Raw genomic sequence first — 17,011 nt, forward strand, 5'->3', positions numbered from 1 at the left:
CGGGTTTGGGGCGGTTCCCGTTGATTTTGGGTCAGTTCCCAGCAGGTTTGGGGCCGGGTTTTGGGGCGGTTCCTGTTGATTTTGGGGCGGTTTTGGGGCGGTTCCCGGAGGGTTTGGTTCACTCCCAAATGGTTCTGACACCAAAAAAAACGGTTCTTACCCCAAAAGGAGGGTTCTAACCCCAAATGGAGGCTCCTGACCCCCAAAAAAGAGTCCTGACCCCAAAAAGAGGGTCCTGACCTTTAAAAGGGAGCTCTGATCCCACCGTGGATGTCCCACCATGGGTGTCCCCAGGTGTCACTTGCGGCGCAGGTAGAAGGCGGTGGCAGTGATGAATGTCCCCAATCCCGGATGTCCCCACCGGGGACGTCCCCAGGTGTCACTTGCGGCGCAGGTGGAAGGCGGTGGTGGCACCAGGGACATCCCCAGGTGTCACTTGCGGCGCAGGTAGAAGGCGGTGGCGCTCGGGGGCGGTGCCAGGCCCAGCGGCTCGTCCGGGCCCGTGGCCGTGCTGAGGAAGAGCCCGGGGAAGGCGGCGGCCTCGAAGGTGTGCGTGGAGCCCCCAAAGGTCTTGTAGAAGGTGAAGGGCGTGGCCCTGTCCTTGTCACCCGAGAACAGCTCCAGCAGCCCCACGTCCTGCCGGGCAGGGGACACAAAATGGTGGCACCAAATGGTGGCAGCAGCGGCATGGGGGACAGCCGTGGCACCCCCTCGAGGAACCCACACAGACCCAATTTCCAGGTGACCCCAACTCCAGGTGACACCATGTCCAGGTGACCCCAGCTCCAGGTGATCTCATCTCCAGGTGACCCCACCTCCCAGTGACGCCATGGCCAGGTGACCCCACCTCAAGGAACCCCCATCTCCAGATGCCAACAACATCAGGACCACACCCCCAGGTGACCACACCCCCAGGTGACCACACCCCCAGGTGATGCCATCATCACCCCACCCTGGGGAATCCCCACTTCCTGGTGGCCCCGCCTCCAGGTGACACCGCTTTGGGATGACGCCACTCCCGGATGCCCCACCTTGGGCTGACCCAGCCCTGGGTGCCCACCACACCTTGGGATGGCCTTTCCCAGGATGTCCACCTTGGGCTGACCCATCTCTGGGTGCCCTCACCTCACCTTGGCTCACCCACCTTGAGCTGCGCCATTTTTGGGTCCCCACCACCCCAGGGTGTCCCCACCTTGAGTTGATCCACCTTGATTGCCCCACCTTGATTGCCCCACCTTGATTGCCCCACCTGGATTGACCCAAATTGAGCTGACCCACCTTGAGTTGACCCACCTTGACTGACCCACCTGGACTGACCACCTTGGATTGTCCACCTTGACTGACCCACCTAAGATTGACCACCTTGGACTGACCCAACTTGTGTTGACCAACCTTGGGTTGCCCACCTTGAGTTGAACCCAACGTGGGTTGACCCACCTTGCCTTGACCCATCTCAAGCTGTCCCACCTTGGCCTGTCCCACCTTTGTGTCCCCACAGCCCCACATTGAGTCACCCCCTGTCACCCCCGTGCCACCCTCATGCCACCCCCGTGTCCCCGTGTCACCTCCAGGCTCAGCCGGGGCTCGGGGCCGGTGCCGCAGGACAGGGCGCGGGTGCCACCGCGGATGCCCACGATGAGGGGACAGCGCCGGCGCTCCAGGTGCCGGTTGGGGACAACGCTGATGGGCTCTGTGGGACACGGGGTGTCACCGCTGTGCTCCCATGGATTGTCACCCCTGTCCCCCCAGGTGTCACCCATGGATTGTCATCCCTGTTTCCCCCCAGGGTGTCACCCATGGATTGTCCCCCCCATCCCTCCAGGGTGTCACCCATGGATTGTCCCCCCTGTCCCCCAGGGTGTCACCCATGGATTGTCCCCCCTGTCCACCCCCCAGGCGTCACCCACGGATTGTCACCCCCCCGGGTGTCACCCCTGCCGTGTCACCGCTGTCCCCCTAGTGTCACCCACCTTCCTGGGCGGCGTTGGCCACCTGCAGGCTGGTGGCCACCAGGCGGTCGTCGCGCAGGCACAGCCCCTGCTGCTCCGTGTCCCGCAGCACGTAGTGGTACGGCTGGGGCTGGGGCTGCGACGTCGGGCGCACCCCCACGGAGGGCACTGTCACCTCTGGGGACTCTGGGACAGCGGCAGGGACAGGTGAGACACGGGGATGGACGGGCAAGGACAGGGGACACGAGGAATCGGGGACAGACAGGTAAGGGCATGGGACATGGGGATGGGCAGGTGGGACATGGGGACGCGGGGACATGGGGACAGCAGGACAGATGGGAGGACATGGGGACGGATGGGTAAGGACATGGGACACAGGGATGGACAAGTGGGGATGTGGGACATGGGGACATCACAGGGACACAGGGATAGACAGGTGGGGACATGGGGACATGGGCACAGACAGGTGGGACATGGGGACAGACAGGTGGGACATGGGGACAGACAGGTGGGGCATGCCTGGTGGGGGCACCACAAGGATATGGGGGCATGGGGATGTGGGGACATGGGGACACAGAGGTGTGGGACATGGGGACATCACAAGGAAATGGGGACATGGGGATGTGGGGACACAGAGGGGAGACCCAGAGGATGTGGCACATGAGGACATCACAGGGACACAGGGACGGGGACAGGGACACAGGGACAGGGACACGGGGACACCTGCACTCACCTTTCCCCAGGAAGTCCTCGAACAAGGCCACCATGTCAGGGTCGATGACACCCTCGACCGCGTCCCAGCTCCCCGCCATGACCCCCAGGCGGTGTCCCTGGGGTGTCCTTCTGCGGGGACACAGGGGTCAGGGCAGGTGACACCGGGGAGGGGGAGAGGTGACACTCCCTGGCACAAGGCAGGGGACAGCGCTGTCCCTACGTTGTCCCCACAATGTCCCTATGCCATCCCCACACTGTCCCCACGCTGTCCCCACTCACCTAAGGGCAGCTCTGGATGCGCGTGACATGGCTGGGCCTGTGGAGATGGTGGCACAGGTGGCACAGGTGGCACCGTGTGCCAGCAGGATTGTCCCCGAGCTTGTCCCTGTCCCCGGAGCAGCACCTGTGGCTGTGTCACCTCCCGGGATCCTGTCCCGTGTCCTCTGGGCCGTGTCCCCACGGGTGACAGTGGCTTTATCGAGCCGGACGGGGCGGGGACAGAGCCCGCCCTGGTAATTGGCAGGGGAGGTGACGGTGACACCGAGCAATGGCAAAATGCCACCTGCTGCCGGTGTCCCCAGTGATGCCTGCGGTCACCGTGGCGGGGATGTCCCCTGTGCCATCCCCTGTGCTGTGTCCCCTGTCCCATGGTGCCATCACCTTGTCACCATTGTCACCATGACTGCTGTCCCCAAGGTGCTGTGAGCACTGTCCCCAAACTCCCATGTGCCCTGTCCCCAGTGTCCCCAGTGTCCCATCCCTGTGGTCCCTTGTCCCCAAGGCCCTGTGTGCCCTGTCCCCAAGGTCCCACATCTCCTGTCCCCAAGGTCTTGTGTGCCTTGTCCCCATGATCCCATGTGTCCTGTCCCCTTGGTGACCTGTCTCCAAAATGCCACCTTCCCTGTCCCTGCTGTCCCCCACTCCCTGTCCCCAAGATCCCATGTGCCCTGTCCCCTTGGGGACCTGTCCCCATGGTCCCACCTCCCCTGTCCCCACAGTGTGTCCTGTCCCCAAAATCTTGTGTCCTCTCTCTGTTGTCCCCCATTCCCTGTCCCCACATCCCTATGTGCCCCGTCCCCATGGTGACCTGTCCCCAAAGTGCCACATCCCCTGTCCCTGTTGTCCCCCACTCCCTGTCCCCATGGTCCCACCTCCCCTGTCCCCACGGTCTCCATGTTGCCTGTCCCCAAAGTCCCACCTTCCCTGTCCCTGTTGTCCCCCGCTCGCTGTCCCCACACCCCGTGTGCCCCCTGTCCCCCGTGTCCCCCGTGTCCCGGTGTCCCCGCGCTGTCCCCGGGCGGCCCCGCGGGATCCGGGAAGGGGCCGCGTCACCCCCGCCCGTTGGGGACGTCCCGTTCTGTCCCCATCGCGCGGGTGGCGCAAGAGCGGCCACTCCGCCGCGGTGACACATCCAGCGGGGCCACCAGCCCCGCCCTGCCCCGCCGTGCCACCCGTGTGCCACCACCCGTGTGTCACCCACACTCGGGCACCGCTGGCCTCGGCATCTCTTTATTCCCGCACCGGAGCCCGGGGAGGATGTGGCTGTCCCCAGGGGGATGTGGCTGTCCCCAGGGGGATGTGGCTGTCCCCAGGGGGGTGGCAGCACGCCGCGGCGGTGGATGTCGCTGTCCCCAAGGGGATGGCACTGTCCCCAAGGGGATGGCACGCCCCGGAGAAGGGGGGATGGCACGGTCCCGGATGGATGTCACCGTCCTGGGGAAGATGTCACCGAGGAGCGAGGATGTCACCCTCCCTGGGTGAGGATGTCGCCATCCCGGGGGGGGGGATGTCACCATCCGCGGGGGGATGGCACCATCCTCAGGGGGGATGTCACCTCCCCAGAGGGATGTCCCCATCCTGGGGGTGATGCCACCCTCCCTAGGATGGCGCCACCGCCTTGGGGGCCCCGCTGTCCCCGCGCGGGGGCCGGGGGCCCTCAGCAGAGCTGGAAGTAGAAGTCGAGCAGGTGGGAGGTGACATCGCAGTGGCGACAGAGCGCCAGGGGCTGGTGGCCGCGCGGGGACGTGCACAGGAACCAGCCGGGGTGCGCGGCCGACTCGAAGCGCCACAGCCCGTCCCGGTAGGAGCGGAAGAAGGTGAAGGCGGCCGCGCTGTCACCGGCGCGGGGCAGCTCCCGGATGTCCACGTCCTGCGGTGACACCCCCGTGTCACCCGCGGGGACAGCGCCCGGGCACCGCGGGCACCGTGTGCCAGCGCCGTGCTGCGGTGCGGGCACGGCCTGCGATGTCCCCGTCCCACAATGTCCCATCCCCGTGTCCCCATTCCCACAGTCACGCTGTCCCCATCCAGCAGTGTCCCACCCCTGTAGCCCCCGTGTCCCCAGGCGTCCCCTCCCCACGGTGTCCCATCCCCAAAGCTTTTGTGTCCCCATCCTCATCACCACCCCCACGGTGTCCCCATCTCTTTAGGTGTCCCCAACCCTTTGATGTCACCATTCTCTTGGCATCCCCATCCCCGTGATGTCCTCATCCCTTCGATGTCACCATCCCTCTGCTGTCCTCATTCCCACGGTGTCCCCATCCCCTTGGCACGCCCGTCCCTGTCCCCTCGTTGTCCCCACGCTGTCCCCGTTATCCCCTCACTGTCCCCTCGCTGTCCCCGCTGTCCCCACGCTGTCCCCTCGCTATTACCACTCTCCCCCTCGTTGTCCCCTCCCTGTCCCCTGTGCTGTCCCCTCGCTGTCCCCACCTGCAGCCGCAGCCGGGGTTCTCCGGCGGGGCCGCGCTCGGTGCGGAGGCAGCGGGAGCCGTGCCGGACGCTCAGGATCACCGGCAGCCGGGCGGGCTCCAGGGCGCGGTTGGGCACCCAGAACACTTTCTCTGCGGGTGGGTGACACGGGGACCCTCAGCGCGTGTCCCCACGCCCGTCCCCACGCGTGTCCCCGCGCGTGTCCCCGTGTCACCTTCCAGCGCGGCGTTGGCGCCCTGCAGGTGCCCGGCCACCAGCTGGTCATCGCGCAGGTACAGCGACCTCTGGTTCACGTCCCACAGCCTGGCGGGCAAAGCGGGGACAGCGGTGCCACCGCTCGGTGTCACCCCCGTCCCGTGCCACCCCCGCTGTCCCCCGCCACCCCCGGGCTGTCCCTTACCGGTACTGGAACACCTTGGTCTGCAGCGCGGGCGCGTGGCAGAGGGCGAAGCCTTCGGCCTCTGCGCGGAGGAAGAGGAGGGCGAGGCTGAGGGCGGCCACCCGGAGACCCCCGCGCCCCCTGCCCGCGCCCCCCGAGCCTTGGGGACCCCTCCCGGTGGCACCGGCCGTGACAGGCGCTCCGTGTCCCCTCCGGGCCGTGCGCGGGGTCCCCGGGCAGCGCTCACCCATGGGACCCCCGGTTCTGCTGAGACCCCGGCTCCGGTGCGACCTCGGCTCCGGTGCGACCCCCGGCTCCTGTAGGACCCCCGGTTCCTCTGGGACCCCCGGCTCCTGTGACTCCCCTGCCTCCGCTGTGACACCCCCGGCTCTCTGAGACCCCCGGCTCCGGTGCTACCCCCGGTTCCAGTGGGACCCCCGGCTCCGGGCGCTGCTGGCGGCGGAGAGGAAGGGAGGAAGGAAGGAAGAAAGTTGCCGGTGGTGTTGCCACACTCCTGAGAAGGGCGCGCCCCGCCCCCGCCATTGCTCAGCACCCCCACGGGGTGACAACCGAGGGGACACATGCCGGGGGTTGGGAAGTGACAGCGCGACACGCATGGGGACACAGAGACCCCCGCGATGGCTGTGGCGGGGCTCGAACTCATGATCTCAGCAGCGAGAGAGCGGCGCCCTCCCCGCTGCGCCACCGCGGCGGCGGGCGCGCATGCGCGCTGCGGGAGCGGTGGGAAGCGCGCAGGGGCGGCGTGGGGAGCGCTGAGTGGCCGTGGGTGTTGCGCATGCGTAAAGCGAGGCGCGAAGCCGCAAGGCGCTAACAGGGCGCCGAGGGCAGCACTGCGCGTGCGCTGAGGGTGCGGCGCATGCGAGGTGAGCAGGGTGAGGCGCTGGCGCATGCGTAGAGAGCCCCCGGTGGGAGGGCAGGAGGGACCATGGCGGCGCCGTGGGAAGCGCTGAGAGCGGCGATGGCCGCAGTGCTATTGCTGGGCTGGGGCGCGCACGGGCTCTACTTCCACATCGGAGAGACCGAGAAGCGCTGCTTCATCGAGGAGATCCCCGACGAGACCATGGTCATCGGTGCGGGCGGCGGCGGGGAGCACCGGGAATGGCGGGGGGCGTGAGGGGGGAACGGGAGAGACCACTGGGAATGGCGGGGGGTAAGGGGAGAGACCACTGGGGGGATTCACGGGGAGCGGGAGGAACCACTGAGGGGCTCGGGGGGGATCAGAGCCCACCGGGCACAGGGGTCGGCTCTGAGCCCCTGTGCTCGCTCGGTGCCAGGCAATTACCGGACGCAGCTGTGGGACAAACAGTCCGAGTCCTTCCTGCCCTCCACCCCCGGGCTGGGCATGCACGTGGAGGTCAAGGACCCCGACGGAAAGGTGAGGGGGTTTGGGCACCTCGTGGGCACGGGGAGGGGTTCCTGGGCATCCCTTGGGCATGGGGAGGGGTCCATGAGGGGATTTGGGTGCCCCCCTGGGCATGGGGAGGGGTCCCTGGGCATGGGGAGGGGGCCATGAGGGGCTTTGGGCACCCCTCTGGGCACGGGGAGGGGTCCCTGGGTGGGGTTTGGGCAATCCCCAGGCTGTGCCCCAGTGCCCAGGGCAGTGACAGTGTCCCCACGAGATGCCAGTGGCTGTGCCCGTGGCCCTGACGCTGTCCCCACGTTGGCACAGGTGGTGCTTGTGGCCATACCCCAGTGCCCTGGGGGTGTTGGTGGCAGTGCCTTGGTGCCCATGGCCCTGACGCTGTCCCCGTTGGCACAGGTGGTGATGTCGCGGCAGTACGGCTCCGAGGGGCGCTTCACGTTCACGTCGCATACGCCGGGCGAGCACCAGATCTGCCTGCACTCCAACTCCACCCGCATGGCGCTGTTCGCCGGGGGCAAGCTGGTAATAATGCCCTGGAACAGCCTGGCACGGCCCAGGGACACCCTTGGGGATGACCCTGGGGATAGCCCTGTGCCCACAGCCCATGCCAGCCCTGGGGATGTGCCAGTGCTGGTGCTCTCCCCAAGGCCGTGCCAGCCCTAGTGCCAGTGCTGGTGACAGCTGTGTGCCCTCCCTGTGGCTGTGCAGTGCTGGTGCCATGGTTGATGCCATGGTTGATGCCATGGCTGGAGATATGTTTGGTGCCATGCTTGGACCGTGGTTGGTGCCATGGTGGGATCCATGGTTGGATCCATGGCTGGATCCATGGTTGGTGCCATGGTTAGATCCATGGTTGGTGCCATGGTTGGTGCCATGGTTGGATCCATGGTTGGTGCCATGGTTGGAGCCATTGCTGGATCCATGGTTGGAGCCATTTTTGGCGCTGTGGTTGTAGCCATGGTTGACACCACGGCTCCAGCTTGCCATGGTTGGTGCCATTACTGGATTCATGGTTGGTGCCATGGTTGGTGCCATGGTTGGTGCCAGCCCCGGTGCCAGCCCGTGCCCTGTCCTGCAGCGGGTGCACCTGGACATCCAGGTGGGCGAGCACACCAACAACTACCCCGAGATCGCTGCCAAGGACAAGCTGACGGAGCTGCAGCTCCGCGCGCGCCAGCTGCTCGACCAGGTGGAGCAGATCCAGAAGGAGCAGAACTACCAGAGGGTCAGCGGGCACCTTTCGGGGTCAAACCGCGGGCTTTGGGGTCACCAGGGGGCTTTGGGGGCTTTTGGGGTGAATCCGTGGGGTTTGAGGTGAATCCACGGGGATTTGGGGTCAATCCACTGGGTTTTGGGGTCAATCTGTGGGGTTGAATGAATGAATTCATTCAACCATGAATTCATGTGGTTTTGGGGTAAATCTGTGGGGTTTTGGGATGAATTTTTGGGGTTTTGGTGTGAATCTGTGGGGTTTTGGGGTGGATTTATGGGGGTTTGGGGTGAACCTGCAGCTTTGGGGTGAATTTATGGGATTTTGGCATGGATTTATGGGATTTTGGGGTGAACCTTTGGGGTTTTTCCCCTCAGTACCGGGAGGAGCGGTTCCGCATGACGAGCGAGAGCACCAACCAGCGCGTGCTCTGGTGGTCCATCGCCCAGACCGTCATCCTCATCCTCACCGGCCTCTGGCAGATGCGGCACCTCAAGAGCTTCTTCGAGGCCAAGAAACTCGTCTAGTCCCCCAAAACCCCCTCGGGGGCACCCCAAAATCCACCCTCACCCCGGGGAGTACCCCAAAACCCACCCCCATCCTGGATCCCTTCTGGGACCCCAAACCCATCCCACCCACCCTGGGGTGCTCCCTGCGGATTTTCGGGTGCCCTGCCTGCCATGGCGGGAGCAGAGAGGGGCCACCCCCCGAGGTTGGTTTTTTTTTGGGGGGGGAAATAAAGGGTTATTTTTTGTTCCACCAAGAGTTGTCGGTACGTTTTTGGGGTGGGGAGGGGGTCGTGGCGCTCCAAGCATTCAGCTGCTGCCCAAAACCGGGCGTTTTCACCCCAAAAATTCACCCCGGGGTGGATTTTGGGGTGTCGGGGGTGCTGTCAGTCCTCCCCCGCCAGGGGGCGCTCTGGGCGCGCCACCGGAAGTCGATGGGCGGGGCCTCGCATGCCGGAAGTGCGTGCGCGGTGGGGCCAAGATGGCGGCAGAGATGGAAGCGAAGGGATTCGAGCACATGGGGCTGGACGGGCGGCTGCTGAGGGTGAGCGGGAACGGGGCCGGGAGGGGTTCGGCCGAGGAGAGCGGGGGATTGGAGGGCAGCCATTGCCGGGGTGCCGGGAGGGGTGAGGGGTTCCTCTGAGGGGAGGGATCGGGGGCAGTTTGGAGGCAGAAGGGATGGGGACACCGGGGTGGCGCGGGGGTTGTGAGGTCGCTCTGGGACCCTCTGAGGGCACGGGGACACTGGGATCCCTCTGAGGGGAGGGGACGGCGACACTGGTGTCCCTTCAGGGGTGGGGGGCCTGAGGGGACACCGGAGTTCCCTGGGGTGGAGGGACACTGGGGATTGTCCCCATGGGGAGGGTGTGTCCATGAGGGGACACTGGGGACTGGGACTGTCACCATGGCGCTGTCCCCATGGTGACAGCCATCGCTGTGCCCGCAGGCGGTGGCGGAGCTGGGCTGGGCAGTGCCCACGGCCATCCAGGCCCGCGCCATCCCGCTGGCCATGGAGGGCCGGGACTTGCTGGCCCGGGCCAGGACGGGCTCGGGGAAAACGGGAGCGTACGGGCTGCCCGTGCTGCACAAACTGCTGAGCATCAAAGAGGTACTGGGGATACTGGGGTGTACTGGGGGAACTGGGACTGCCCGTGCTGCACAAACTGCTGAGCATCAAAGAGGTACTGGGGAACTGGGGGATTGGGGGCACCGGGGGGTATGTGGGCACTGGGGTGTACTGGGAGGCACCAGGGTGTACTGGAGGCCACTGGGGCTGACCCTGCTGTCCCCCACGTGTCCCCAGCGGTGCCCTGGGCGGGGCAGGGCTGATGTCCCAGTGACCCCAGTGACCCCAGTGTCCTCTGTGTGTCCCCAGGCGTCCCCAGCCGTGCCCCAGGCCGTGCGGGCGCTGGTGCTGGTGCCCTCGGCGGAGCTGGCACGGCAGGTGGGGCACACCCTGCGCCGCCTGGCCGCCTTCTGCGCCCGCCAGCTGCGCGTGGCCGAGCTCTGCGGCCACTCGGACCTCGCTGACCAGAGGTCAGTCACCCCCTGACCCCCCTGGTGTCCCCAGCCACACCCTGGTGTCCCTGAGCTGCCCCCCTGTGTCCCCAGGCTGGTGCGCTGTGGTGGGCACACCTGGCCGGGCACAGCCTGACCCTGACACCTCTCTGGGTGTCCCCTCAATGCCCTGGATGTCCCCTCAATGTCCCTGACCCCTCCCTGGGTGTCCCCTGGGTGTCCCTGACCCCTGGCTGTCCCCAGGCCGGTGCTGATGGAGCAGCCGGACATCGTGGTGGGCACCCCGGGCCGTGTCCTGGCACACGTGGCCGGGCACAGCCTGGCACTGCGGCCCTGGCTGGAGATGCTGGTGCTGGACGAGGCCGATCTGCTGCTGTCCTTCGGCTTCGGGGACGACATCCGCGCCCTGCTCTGGTGGGGACACACGGGGGACAGCCAGGGGACGTGGGGGGACACAGAGAAGGACACGGGGGGACAGGGAGGGGACACAGAGAAGGACACGGGGGGACAGGCAGGGGACACCAGGGAGACAGGGGGGAAATCAAGGGGACATGGAGGGACAGTGCAGGGGTCCAGGGTGGGACACAGGGACAGTCAGGGGGACACGAATGGGACAATGGGAGGGACATGGGTGGGTCTTTGAGATTTTGGGGTTCCCTGAGAGGTTTTAGGGGGCGCTGGAGTTATGGGCGTTCTGAGCGATTCTGGGGCACTCAGAGGGATTTTGGGGTGCCTGGGGGGGTTTTGGGGTGCCCCTGACCCCCCGTGCCCCCCCAGCCACCTGCCCAAGATCTACCAGGCCCTGCTGGTGTCGGCCACCCTGAACCCCGAGCTGGAGGCGCTGCAGGAGCTGGTGCTGCACAACCCCGTGAGAAATCTGGGGGATTTGGGGCATTTTGGGGGGTCTGGAGTGAGGTTTGGGGGTTCTGCAGTGGGCACAGAGATGGAAAACACCGGGATTTGGGAACACTGTGTGTCTAGGAGCAGGTTTGGGGCCAGCAAACACCAAAGTTTGGGAACACCATCCCCCATTTCCCATCCCTGGGAATTCCACTTCCCCAATGGCCGTTTTGGGATTTTAACCCCAAATCCCCAATTCCAGGTGCAGGTTCTGCCCCCAGAGCCCCATTTGCCAGGCAGTTCCCATTTCCAGGAGTTCCTCAATGCCCAATTTGGGATTTTAACCCCAAATCCCCAATTCCAGGTGCAGGTGCTGCCCCCTGAGCCCCGTTTGCCGGGCAGTTCCCATTTCCAGGAGTTCCTCAATGCCCAATTTGGGATTTGGCAGTTCCCCATGCCCATTTTGGGATTTTAACCCCAAATCCCCATTCCAGGTTCATGTCCTGCCCCCCGAGCCCCGTCTCCCGGGCAGTTCCCAGCTGCAGCAGTTCCAGCTGTGCTGTGCCACAGAGGAGGACAAGTTCCTGCTGCTGGCGGCGCTGCTGAAGCTGCGGCTGCTGCGGGGCCGGGCCCTGCTCTTCGTGGGCAGCCTGGCTCGGGCTTTTAGGGTCAAACTCTTCCTGGAGCAGTTTGGGATCGCTGCCTGTGCCCTCAACCCACAGCTGCCTGCCCGGTCACGGTGAGTCCTGCTGGGTTTGTGGGGTGGGCTTTGTGGGAATTGCCTTTTGAGTGCGAAATTCCTGGGTTTTCACATGATCCCAGTGGTTTCTGAGAGGAAAGAATGGGGTGGGATTTATGGGGTGAGAATTCCCGTTTGTGTCCTCAACCCACAGCTGCCTGCCTGCTCCTGGTGGGTCCTAGGGGATTTATGGGGTTTATGGGGTGGGGTTTATGGGATTTCCTGGTTTTGTCCTCAACCTGGTGCTGCCTGTGAGATCCCAGTGAGTCCTGCAGGATTTATGGGGTGGGGTTTATGGGAAGTCCCGTTTGAGTCCTAAATTCCTGGGTTTTCACCTGATCCTAGTGGTTTCTGAGGGGGGAGATAATGGGGTGGGATTTATGGGGTGGGATGGGAATTCCCATTTGTGCCCTCAGTTCCCAACGGGCTGGGAATTATGGGATGGGATGGGAATTCCCGTTTGAATTCAGCCTGCTGCTGCCTGTGAGGTCCTGGTGAGTGCGGGTGGGGCTTGTGGGGTGGGGTTTGTGGGGTGGGGCTTGTGGGGTGGGGTTTGTGGGAATTCTTGCTTGTGCTCTCAATTCCTGTCCTTGTCCCGGATGCCTGGTGACACTGGGATGTCCCTGTCCCACAGGTGCCTGGTGACACTGGGGATGTCCCAGGTGGCACTGAGCTGTCCCTGTCCCACAGGTGCCACGTCATTGCCCAGTTTAACCGGGGTCTCTACGATTACATCGTGGCCACCGATGAGGAGGGGCCGGCAGAGCCCCCCCGGCACCGCCCGCGCAAGGGGGGCACGGCCAGGTCAGACACTGGGGTGGCACTGGGGACACTGGGGACATTGGGGTGGCACTGGGCACAACCAGGTCAGACTGGGGACATTGGGGACACTTGGGACTGCCAGGTCAGCCTGGGGATAGTGGGGTGGCACTGGCGACTCAGACCCATGTGCCCTCAGGAAGGGTGACAGGAAGGGACAGTCCCTGCGGTGTCCCCCTGTCCCTGACCGTCCCCATGTTGCTCCAGGAAGGGTGACAAGAAGGGTGACAAGAAGGGTGACAAGAAGGGACAGTCCCCGCAGTGTCCCCAGGACCCCGAGTTCGGGGTCTCTCGTGGCATCGATTTCCAGAACGTCGCCGCCGTCATCAACTTCGATGTCCCCAACTCGGTGGAGACCTACATCCACCGCGTGGGCAGGTGTGGCACCGGGGCCACCACGGGGCCACCACTGTGTCCTCAGCGTCACCGGGGCCTTTGGGGGTCACAACTTCAGTGTCCCCATCTCGGTATTGTCCTACATCCACCGCGTGGGCAGGTGTGGCACCGGGGCCACCACGGCGTCACCAGGGTCACCTGGGTGTCCCCAGGGGTCTCAGGGTGTTCCCACACGCTCTGGTGTCCCCAGGGTGTCCCTACGGTCCCTGCTGTCCCTGTCCCCATGATCCCTGTGTCCCTGTCCCCACAGCCCCTGTGTCCTTGTACCCACAGTGTCCCTGTCCCCAGGGTGTCAGGGTGTCCCTGTCCCCACACTGTCCCTGTCCCCACAGTGTCCCTGTCCCCAGGGTGTCCCTGAACCCACAGTGTCCCCACAGTGTCCCTGTCCCCAGGGTGTCAGGGTGTCCCTGTCCCCACACTGTCCCTGTCCCCACACTGTCCCTGTCCCCATGGTCCCTGTGTCCCTGTCCCCACGGTGTCCCCACACTGTCCCTGTCCCCAGGGTGTCCCTGTCCCCATGGTCCCTGTGTCCCTGTCCCCACGGTGTCCCCACACTGTCCCTGTCCCCAGGACAGCCCGTGGGGACAGCCCTGGCACAGCGCTGACGCTGGCACTGCCCGACGAGCTCGAGGGGCTGCGGCGCATCGAGGACACGCTGGCAGCAGGTGGCACTTGGGGACTCTGAGGGGGGTCTGGGGGCCTTGGGGGACACTGAGGGGTTTTGGGGACACTGAGGTGACACTGAGGTGGCCCCGTGTCCCCACAGAGAACGGGCAGTCCATGCTGCAGCCCTACGAGTTCCGCATGGAGGAGATCGAGACGCTGCGGTACCGCTGCAGGGTGAGGGGACACCAGGGGGACACTGAGGGGACAGCAGGGACACCGGGGGACACTGGGAGGACAGGCCTGTCCCTGCTGTCCCCACCAATGTTCCCAATGCCCCATTAATGCCCCCAATGCTGTCCCCAGGACGCCATGCATGCTGTCACCAAGCAGGCCTGTCCCCAGTGTCCCAGTAATGTCCCCAATGTCCCCAATGTCCCAGTAATGTCCCCAATGTCCCAGTAATGTCCCCAATGTCCCCAATGTCCCATCAATGTCCCCAATGTCCGCAGTGTCCCATTAATGTCCCCAGTGTCCCATCAATGTCCCCAATGTCCCCAGGACGCCATGCGTGCTGTCACCAAGCAGGCCTGTCCCCAATGTCCCATTAATGTCCCCACTGTCCCCAGGACGCCATGCGTGCTGTCACCAAGTAGGCCTGTCCCCAATGTCCCCAGTGTCCCATTAATGTCCCCAATGTCCCATCAATGTCCCCAATGTCCCCAGGACGCCATGCGTGCTGTCACCAAGCAGGCCTGTCCCCAATGTCCCCAGTGTCCCATTAATGTCCCCAATGTCCCCAATGTCCCCAGGACGCCATGCGTGCTGTCACCAAGCAGGCCTGTCCCCAATGTCCCCAATGTCCCAGTAATGTCCCCAATGTCCCCAATGTCCCCAGGACGCCATGCGTGCTGTCACCAAGCAGGCCGTGCGCGAGGCGCGGCTGCGGGAGCTGCGCCAGGAGCTGCTCAACTCCGAGAAGCTCAAGGTGGGACCCCAAAAACCCCAAAATTGGGATAAAACCCCCAAAATGGGATTAAAATCCAGAATGGGGATAGAATCCCTAAAAAATGGGATAAAAACCCTAAAATTAGGAAAAAACTCAAAATGGGGATAAAACCCCCAAAATTAGGCTAAAAACCCCCTAAAATGGGGATAAAAACCCAAAAATTGAGATAAAAACACCCAAAATGGGATTAAAAAACCCAAAATTGGGATAAAAACCCCAAACTGGGGATAATCCCCCCCCCCCAAAAATGGGGATAAAAACCCCAAATCCTTTTGGGATTTCCTCCCCAACCCCTCCATTTTAACTTTGATTTTTGCCATTTTAATGACTCCGGGGGAGGGATTTCCCTGCTGCAATTAACAAATTATTGATTAATTCTCGAGTAAGGATTCATTAAGGATTAATTGAGGGCTAATTAAGGGTTAATTAATGAATTTCAGGTGTATTTTGAGGACAATCCCCGGGACCTGCAGGCGCTGAGGCACGACCGGCCCCTGCACCCGGCCAACGTGCAGCCACACCTGGGCCACGTGCCCGAGTACCTGGGTACCAAAATGGGGCAAAAAGGGGGGAAATTGGGAAAAAATGGGGAAAAAATTGAAATCTGGGGAAAAAAATGGGGAAAAAATGGGAAAAAAAATTGAAATTCTGGGGAAAAAAATGGGAAATGGGGAAGGGGGGAACTGGGAATGGGGTCAGCCCCACGTGGGCCACTGGGTACCAAAACGGGGGAAAAAAAGGGGAAATTGGGGAAAAATGGGGAAAATATGGAAATATTAGGGGAAAACGGGAAAATTTTTGAAAATTTGGGGAAAAAATGGAGGGAAATGGGATTAAAATGGGGGGGAATGGGGGAAATTGGGGCCTGGGGTGGGCAATGGGGTGAATTGGGGCCCAGGGGTGATTTGGGGTAGGAAATGGGGTGACTGGGGCAGGCAGGGGTGGTTTTGGGGTGCATTAACCCCCTTGGTGCCCCCCAGTGCCCCCCAGTCTCCGCGGCATTGCTGACCCCAACCCCAAAAAGAGGAAAGGGCCCCGAGGGGCTGGAGCCCGGCACGGGGGGAAGAAGGTGAGGGACCCCAAATTCCCCCACAAAATCGCCAAAATTCCCCCCCAAAATTCCTGCAAAATCCCCCAAATTCCCTCCCCAAAATTCCCCCCAAATTCCCGCAAAATCCCCCAAATTCCCCCCCAAAATTCCCACAAATTCCCTCCCCAAAATTCCCCAAATTCCCTCCCCCAAATTCCCCCAAAATCCCCCAAATTCCCCCAAAATCCCCCAAATTCCCTCCCCAAAATTCCCTCCCCAAAATCCCCCAAAATCCCCCAAATCCTCCCTAAATTCCCCCTCTGCACTCCTCAGGGTCCTGCTGGGGGGGGGAGGCACCAAGGTCCCCCCAAAGCCCTGAACCCTCAAATTCCCCCAAATGCCCCCTAAATTCTCCCCACAATCCCCCCAAACCCCCTGAACCCCAAAATCCCCACTGAAGCCCCAAATCCTCCCCCCCTGCAATTTCCCCCTGAACCCCCAAAATCCCCCATAAAAATCTCCCCCAAATTCCCCCGAATCCTCCTCACAAACTCCCCCAAATCCTTCCCAAACCCCCCCCTGAACCCCCAAAACCTCCCCAGGTTACCCCAGACCCCCCCTGACCCCCCAAAATTCCCCCTGACCCCTCCTGACCCCCCCATTTTTCCTCAGCCCCGCGGCTCCGGGAATCCCCTGCAGAGCTTCAGATTCACCCGGCGAGGGAACAAACGGGGGGCAAAGGGCACCCCCTGAGAGCCTGGCACACCTGGGGGCACCCCCTGAGCCACCTGGGCACCCCCTGAGCCACCTGGGGGCACCCCCTGAGAGCCTGGGGGCACCCCCTGAGAGCCTGGGGGCACCCCCTGAGAGCCTGGCACACCTGGGCACCTCTGGGAGCACCCCCTGAGCCACCTGGGCACCTCTGGGAGCACCCCCTGAGCCACCTGGGCACACCTGGGGGCACCCCCCGAGCCCCTGGGGACACCCCCTGTGCCAGCCTGGGGACACTGGTGTCACCCTCTGAGCCCCTGCTGGGCACAGCCTGGGGTCACCGTGGCCACCCCCTGTGCCACCCTGAGGCCACCACGGCCACGCTGTGCCCCCCGCCCCGGGGTTGGTGACAATTAAAGGTGCCAAGGAGCCGCTCCGGTGTCCCCTGGTGTCCCTTGGGCGCGGTGCCAGGTGTGTGACAGTGACACGGCAGGG

The 17,011-nt window shown here is 63.8% G+C and overlaps 3 protein-coding genes across 4 annotated transcripts; 2 read left to right on the top strand and 1 right to left on the bottom strand.

Annotated features, from left to right (window-relative positions):
* Nucleotides 1-432: 432 nt before the first annotated feature.
* On the bottom strand, nucleotides 433-6,661 carry LOC118695129 (uncharacterized). Its single transcript, XM_036396536.1, has 9 exons — nucleotides 6,247-6,661; nucleotides 5,773-5,911; nucleotides 5,587-5,675; nucleotides 5,373-5,503; nucleotides 4,610-4,812; nucleotides 2,651-2,792; nucleotides 1,971-2,085; nucleotides 1,566-1,690; nucleotides 433-636 (listed from the first exon to the last, which is right to left on the bottom strand). Exons 1-9 carry the CDS (start codon nucleotides 6,659-6,661, stop codon nucleotides 433-435), a joined length of 1,563 nt encoding a protein of 520 aa, XP_036252429.1.
* Nucleotides 6,662-6,665: 4 nt separating this feature from the next.
* TMED4 (transmembrane p24 trafficking protein 4) lies at nucleotides 6,666-9,108 on the top strand. Its single transcript, XM_036396617.2, has 5 exons — nucleotides 6,666-6,842; nucleotides 7,047-7,147; nucleotides 7,532-7,657; nucleotides 8,214-8,360; nucleotides 8,723-9,108. The coding sequence occupies exons 1-5, from the start codon at nucleotides 6,698-6,700 to the stop codon at nucleotides 8,870-8,872; spliced, it is 669 nt and encodes a 222-aa protein (XP_036252510.1). The 5' UTR covers nucleotides 6,666-6,697; the 3' UTR covers nucleotides 8,873-9,108.
* A 183-nt stretch (nucleotides 9,109-9,291) lies between these two features.
* Nucleotides 9,292-16,889, top strand: DDX56 (DEAD-box helicase 56). Of its 2 annotated transcripts, XM_054517503.1 has the most exons (15): nucleotides 9,292-9,395; nucleotides 9,798-9,959; nucleotides 10,227-10,387; nucleotides 10,613-10,783; nucleotides 11,147-11,237; nucleotides 11,704-11,948; nucleotides 12,639-12,752; nucleotides 12,975-13,145; nucleotides 13,734-13,828; nucleotides 13,930-14,003; nucleotides 14,665-14,754; nucleotides 15,216-15,321; nucleotides 15,756-15,844; nucleotides 16,478-16,571; nucleotides 16,718-16,889. In XM_054517503.1, exons 1-14 carry the CDS (start codon nucleotides 9,333-9,335, stop codon nucleotides 16,556-16,558), a joined length of 1,713 nt encoding a protein of 570 aa, XP_054373478.1. In that variant the 5' UTR covers nucleotides 9,292-9,332; the 3' UTR covers nucleotides 16,559-16,571; nucleotides 16,718-16,889. The 2 variants fall into 2 exon arrangements, with proteins under 2 accessions (XP_054373478.1, XP_036252508.1); XM_036396615.2 differs by lacking the exon at nucleotides 16,718-16,889 and having other exon boundaries at nucleotides 16,478-16,711.
* The last annotated feature ends 122 nt before the right edge of the window (nucleotides 16,890-17,011 follow it).

This window comes from Molothrus ater, chromosome 28, assembly GCF_012460135.2.
Source record: "Molothrus ater isolate BHLD 08-10-18 breed brown headed cowbird chromosome 28, BPBGC_Mater_1.1, whole genome shotgun sequence".
Lineage (NCBI taxonomy): Eukaryota > Metazoa > Chordata > Aves > Passeriformes > Icteridae > Molothrus > Molothrus ater.